The 6,491-nt window shown below is 62.8% G+C and overlaps 1 protein-coding gene across 1 annotated transcript; it reads right to left on the bottom strand.

Moving 5' to 3' along the window:
* Positions 1–1,863: 1,863 nt before the first annotated feature.
* On the bottom strand, positions 1,864–6,122 carry B3GNT7 (UDP-GlcNAc:betaGal beta-1,3-N-acetylglucosaminyltransferase 7). The gene is made up of 2 exons (XM_037152215.2): positions 5,957–6,122; positions 1,864–4,243 (listed from the first exon to the last, which is right to left on the bottom strand). The coding sequence occupies exons 1-2, from the start codon at positions 5,965–5,967 to the stop codon at positions 3,049–3,051; spliced, it is 1,206 nt and encodes a 401-aa protein (XP_037008110.1). The 5' UTR covers positions 5,968–6,122; the 3' UTR covers positions 1,864–3,048.
* Between the last annotated feature and the right edge of the window lie 369 nt (positions 6,123–6,491).

The raw sequence follows: 6,491 nt of genomic DNA, 5'->3' as shown, positions 1-6,491 counted from the left end.
TCCCTGAGATGCGGTTATTTTGATTGTACTCATTAAGGGCTTATTGTAGAGCCAGGTATATTGAATGTACTCCACCAAATGGCAGTAATTATCATGATTACTGGCAATCAAGATTGTAAATACTGATGGTTCTGGAAACTTCCAGAATGCCCTTTGTATCTGTTGCCCAATATGATTGTCAATTAACCTTGGAAAGGCCAGGGCTGTCTCTGGAGGTATCCGGGCTGCACTCCCAGGCGACCGGCCGGAGGAAACCAGGGTCAGCTTGCTGAGAGCCAGGCCAGGGGCCAGCTGAAGGCTACAGTCAGCTGGGCAGTCTGGACAGGCCGGCTGAAGGTCAGGGTCAGGGTGGGCAGTGACCGGCAGTTCTCTGTCATTAGCCTCTTGTTTCATGGAGCCCCCTTCCTGTTAAGGGGACAGAGGAGCTGGGGGACAGCAATGGCCTGGCCTTGGGACCAGCTGCCTCCTCGTGGGCCCCAATGGGGGATTGCAGGTGTGGACAGGTTTCTAGGGTCCCATCAGATCTTGTTTCTCCCCTGCTTTGGAAGCTGCAGTGGCTCCTCTACGCCTGCAGGAGGCACCCTAACTTCTAGGCCTGGCCTGTCGCTCCAGCCTCCTCCATCATAAGGCAAGTGCCCACTCTTCCTTTGAGAGGCAGGGAAACTGTCAGGTGGGGAGGGGGTGCGGTGCGCCCTCTGCCTTGATTGTTTCCTTCCTTCCGTGGTGCTGCGCTGGCTCTGCAGCCTAGGTGAGGGTTCCTTAGGTCTGAAATGTCAAGAGCAAGGCCCCCCAAAGGGCAGAGGCTGAGGAAGTTCCCATCCGTGGGACCAGATGGATTGGCCCAGGGGAGAGGGCCCACAGGCGAGGCCTTTGCCACTTGCCCCTGCTCTCAGGGTCCAGCCTGAACATCCTCCTGCAGCTCAACCCTGTGATGGGCTCTTCACCCCCAGCCCCAGCCTCTGAGGAGCACCTTTCTGCCTTCTGAGGCCTGGCCAGCCCCCCTCCCCTCTGCCAGCCACCGGGCTCAGGCCCAGAGGGCGAGTGATGAACAAACTGGGCCTGTGCAGTCACAGGCCCCACCTCGGGAGGCCCTGTTTGGCTTAACTCTCTACCGGGTGATCTTGAAAACGTTAACGCTTTAGAACCAGGGGCCCACGAATTTTGTGGCCAGCCAACCTAGAAGGGAAGTGTGGGGGTCTGTGCTGAGGGAGGAGGAAATAGCTGTGGCGACGTTCCTTTTTCTTCTCCAAGGGCAGCGGGGGCCACGGTGGATGTCCATTTGGTCTTGCGCCTTGTCTATTCTCTAGGACGTTGTGTCAGGTTAGGATCCAGCCATTCCCATCACCCACTCAGAGGAGGGCCCTGGGCATCTTTCTCAGGCACCCGGCCCACTCTGATGCCCGAGCTGGGCACCGGCAGGGAGATGCGTGTTTGCTGCCTACGGCCCCAGTGGTTCTTCTCCTGGGGAGGCCGAGATGCCCTGCACCACGGTGTTCCCCCAGCACCAAGCCCCTCCCCAGTTTCCATGTTTTTTTGTCAAACTCATCAATGGGTCTAGGTTGACTGAAAGGCCACGGTGGGGGCTGGGGAAGCCCACCAGCCCCTGCATGCCCCTCTACCCCACCCCCTGCAGCAGCGGCCCCAGGGTCCGCTCAGGCCTTGCCCCCTGTGGGAATGCACAGTGAGCTGGGAGCTCCCCCACGGCCCCGCCCCCAGTCCAGGGACTGTCTCTCTTGGCACCTCTGCTTAATCCTGGCACTCACCCCCCTCTAAGGGACCCCTTCAAGGGGTCCCTTGTACCCACTGGCTGAGAACAAGGACCGAGCTGTGTTTTCTGAGATCTCTGGCGAACTTGGCCCCAGACAAGCCCTCTGACGGAAATGGGAACAGGAACTTTCACACCAGAAGGAAACCAGTCCCCTTTTATTGAGAAAACAGTTCCTCAATGTTTTCCCAGGTGACTTTACCCAGAGATATGAGGTGGCGTCCTCTGGCACCCACCCCTAAGGACCCCCGAAGCTGGGAGGGGCGGCCCACATGGGACACGCCATGCCTCTGCAGGGGCAGATGCCGGTCTGCTTGGTCCTGGAGCAGCCGGTTCTGGAGGGGCCGCGTGGGCGGCTCAGGGGGGCCCATGGAGGAGATGTTCTGCTGGGATGAGTGAAGGGAAGAACACTGCCATTTCCCGGGGCCTGGCGCCTCCTCCCTCCAAATCCTTTATAAATAAAACTTTATAATAACAGAGGTATGTTCACTTCCAGGGCCAAACTGGCTGGTTTCCGGCCAGGGAGCCAGGCCGCAGTGGGGCCGCCCAAGGGCCCTGGGCTGGGGCTGGTTGGGCAGCACCGTGGCTTCGTTGTAGGACGCTGCTCTCTGGCCCTGCGTCAGGGGGTGAGGTGGGGGGCCGCTGTCCATCCAGAGGTTCTGAGGGTCGCTGAGGTAGTAAGAGCGGCAGCTTGCGTTTCTAGTCGGGCTAGATGGAACAGCCCAGGGTGCGGCCAGGACCGAAGCCACCTGGGAACTATGGAGGCTGAGCAGCCAGCTCCCTGGGGGGAGGGGGAGGTGGGGGAGGGTGCTCTGGAGCCCTGTCTCCAAGAGACCCAGGGGCGCAGACTGGGGGGCCTGTGAGCCTGCACAGGGTGGAGCTTCTCCTGAAAGGGCCACTTGGGCCTGTGGGGAGATTGAGGCGTTTCTCGGGAGAGTGTTCTGTGAAGATAGAGGACAGCCACAGAGCCATCCAGGGCCTGGCCTAGCCCAGGTACCTGAGCACGGGATTCCTTCAGAGGCCGCCAGGGCCTCCCACCAGGTCAGAGGGAGCGAGGCCATGAACCCAGCTTGGCAGGGCTGCCAGCAGCTTCGCGCCCCAGATGACCTTCTCCAGTCTGGGCACTTCCAAACGCTCCTGGGCCGCAGCTCCACTTTCTGGAGCATCCACACAGGGAGGCCCCTCCAGCTACCTGTGCCTGGCCACACCCAGGAGCACCCGAGGCCCAGCTCTGTCTGCCCTGGCATCGCGCAGCTCCAGCCGACACCGGGGGCCTGGCCCGGTCAGAGCACCTGGAGCTTGCGGGAGCAGGTGAGGTTGCCGTGCACCAGCCCCCACATGGCCAGCAGCTCGGCGGGCAGCAGCTTGTGCACGACCAGCATGGAACGAAAAAAGCACGGCTCCTTGTTCATGCGGCTGTTGCGGTTCCGGGAGATGCCGAAAGTCTTGAAGCCCTCGTGGGCCACGGGATACACACCCAACACCTCCAGGCACATGCCCAGGAAGACGTCGTCGATGGGGTAAAGCTCCACGGTGTCGCAGGCGTGGTGCAGGCGCCGGGCCAGGCCTCCGGCCATCAGGAAGCCGCCTCCACCGGCGTAGGGAGGGTAGCTGGCCTTGCTGTACAGAGCCCCGGGGATGTAGTACTTGTTGTCCTTCCTGCGGATGGGCCGAGCGTGCTGGAGGACGTCACCCACGAACAGGTCTTCCTGCGGCTGCTGGTCAGCCAGGAACTCCAGCAGGTTGGTGGGGTTGACAAAGACGTCGTCGTCACCCTTGAAGACGAAGCGGACGTGGGGGCAGTAGATGTCAAGCCACTTGAGGAAGTGGATCTCCTTGAGGGTCAGGTTGAAGAAGCTGTCGAGAAAGTCCCACTGCAGGATGTCACCATAGAGACGGTCCTCGTAGGCCAGCAGCTGCTGGTAGTGGACGCGCTCCTCCTGCTTGGAGGCTGTGCCCAGCAGGAAGAGGGTGCGCCTGGCGCCAAGGCCCCTGCCCACAGACTCCTGCTCCAGGCCCCAGGTCTGGCGGATGGCCTCCCGGCGGTCGTGCTGCGTGATGACCGACTTGACGACCACCAGCAGGTAGACATCGCCGTGGCACTTCTCCGGGTGGTTCAGCAGCATGGGGAAGTACCGGCAGTGGCGATACAGGAGGAACTGCTGGAAGTGTGGCTCCAGGCCTTGGAACCAGGACTGGTGGGTCAGGTTGACATTGGCCGAGCAGTTCGTCGTGGTCACGTCCCAGGCCTGAGGTACCCGTGAGGCCATGGACACGGGGGTGACCAAATCCTTTGATCTTTTCCAGAAGTCATTGGGGTTCGCCAGGTGTGCGCTTGGTTTCCGGGCCTCCTGCGGCCCTAAGGTGGGTGGCGGGGGCTCTTGTAGAAACTGGCTGGGGGTCAGACTGCGCTGGAACACGGCCACGGCCACGAGCAAGGCCAGGGACAGGCACACACTCTTGTAGATAATTCTCTTCCTGGGGGTGGGGGGGGCAGGACACAGAGGACATACAGATGAGTCCCTGTGACCCTCCCAGCATCTCTAGCTGCTAAGTCTAGTCCCAGCGCCCCAAGCAGTCAGAACAGGGTTCTGCTTCCTCTCCCATCCTCCTCCCCACACAGCGGGGCCCTGTCCAGTGCTGGGGAGGCAGGCTGGCCTGCCACCTACAAGCTAAGTGACTTCAAGGGGGTTCCCTTAACCTCTCCAAACCATGATTTCTTCTTCCATGGCACGAAGCCGGCCCTCTGCCCTGCTCTCCGCCCCCAGCGAGGCACCCCTTTTGCTTTCATTTCCTGTGCAGACCCTGTGAGGCACTGGGGTGAACCATTCAGGTGAACCAGTGGGAGAGGCAGAGACAGGACCTGCTCTGCGGCAGGAAAGCGCCGTCCGGTGTGGGGACTTGGGGAGCAGGCTCTAACTTGGGACCTGAAGAAATCTGTCCCTCTTCCCTCCACCCCATTCATCAGACCTATATAAAATAAAACAGCCCAGGGCGTCTTCTAGTGTGACCACTGTCCCCTGAGCCCCCAGCCTGCCCCCTGCCTAAACATGGCACTGGGTGAGATGTTCCACTGCCCCAGGAGGGGAATGTATTTGGACCTTCCCTTCCAGGGATGCTGCTTGCCCAGGGAACCCCTATCATACCCACTTCAGAAGCAGAAATTAGAGGGTTTTTTGCCGGGAGGGCTGGCAGCCCTGGACCCTGGGACCCTTTCTCTTCAAGCTCAAGTTTTGGAGGTGGCCAGGCCACCTGCTCTGGTCTTTCCTGTGGAGACACAGGGGCTAAAGGCTCCAGAGAGAGGGCAGGCCAGGGAAGTGTGGCCTTACAGGGCCAGGCCAGTGGGGCGATGTCCCTGAACTCCAAGTGGGGAGGTGGTGCTGGGCCCCGGGAGGAGGCAGATTGCAATGTGGCAAGTTGGGCGCCCTGCTGAGAAGCTGGTGGCCCCAGGACTGGCTGGCTGGAGGAGCAGACACCCAGGGAAGGGGAAGGTTGAGGCCGTGGGAGTCCCACTTTCCCACGGGGTGCGGAGGTTTCCTGTGCATGGGGTTGCAGGAAGGCCGGGTCACCTCAGGTAGGGGGGGGTTGGTGGGGAGGGGCTGCGTGTGACCTAAGACCCACACTCGGAGAGCTGGGGAGCAGAGTGCTCAGTTCTCCTGCCCAGGGGGTTTCAGGGAAGCCCCCCCCCCCACACACACCCTAGCAGGGGAGGCCAGAGTCTAGTGGCGTCACCACAGGGGAGGGGGAGGTGGCGAGGCCCCTCCACCCCAGGAAGGAAGGAGAGCCACTGGGGGTAGGGGACAGGATCGCCCAGGACGCAGGAGGCCCTGGGAATGGAGACAGGAACCCAGCTGCCGGCGAGACCTTGAGTGCCTAGCTCACGTTGTGGGATTTGAGGGATCTGGGACCGCGGGGAGGGCTGGGCGCACGGGCTCGGCGCTCTGCAGTCCGCCGCCGCCACCCAGCGGGTCGGGGCGCCGAGCACTGCCGGGCATCTCCAGCCACCACAGCGCGAGCCCATCTGTCCCGGGGAAACTGTGGCCAGCCCCGGTCACCCAGCGCGGCATCTCCCACGCCCGGAGACGCCCGGCGAGCTGTGCCGCACCCCCAGCCTCCGGGGGAAGTGAAGCTCGGGGTTTCCCGGCCCCATCCCAGGCCCCCCAGCCCGACGGCCCGCGAGCCCCCACTCACCCTAAAGACATGGCGGCCCTGGCCGGGGCGGCGGAGGAGCGGAGCGCGCGGGTCGCTGCTCGGGGCGTGCGCTCGGGCAAGGCAGGCGAGACAGGGACGGGGCGGGCAGGGGCCGAGGCAGGGCCGCGCCCCCGCGGAGACTTCTCTTCCCAGCGTCGGGGGGAGGGGCCGGGAGGGGCGGTGGTGGCCCAGGTGCGTTAACCCCTTCGGTGTCCCCCGCCCTCGGTCAGGGCCGTCTGCGGAGCCCGCCGCGCTGCGGCCGGGAGGAAATCGCCCATTTCTCGGAGGCGGAACCCGAGGCTCTAGAGCCACCCGAGGTCGCCCTTTCCACGCAGGGGTGGCCGAGATGGGACTTTCGCTCTCGGGTATGCAGTTTCCCCGGTGGAGCCCATTTGGATGCTTAGGGACCGGGCACCATCCACCTCCAACCTCCGCCAGGCGGGTGTGTGGAGGGGGGCGGGGCATTCCCTATGGTCCCATTCGAACCTTTCCTTGGTGGGGGAGGCAGAAGCAGACTGGGGTTCAGGAGCCTTCT

The sequence above is a fragment of the Artibeus jamaicensis genome, unplaced genomic scaffold, assembly GCF_021234435.1.
Source record: "Artibeus jamaicensis isolate MK-2021 breed Jamaican fruit bat unplaced genomic scaffold, CSHL_Jam_final contig_944, whole genome shotgun sequence".
Classification (NCBI taxonomy): Eukaryota; Metazoa; Chordata; class Mammalia; order Chiroptera; family Phyllostomidae; genus Artibeus; species Artibeus jamaicensis.
Note: the sequence above shows the minus strand (reverse complement) of the source record. Positions and strands in the feature narration are given on the sequence as shown.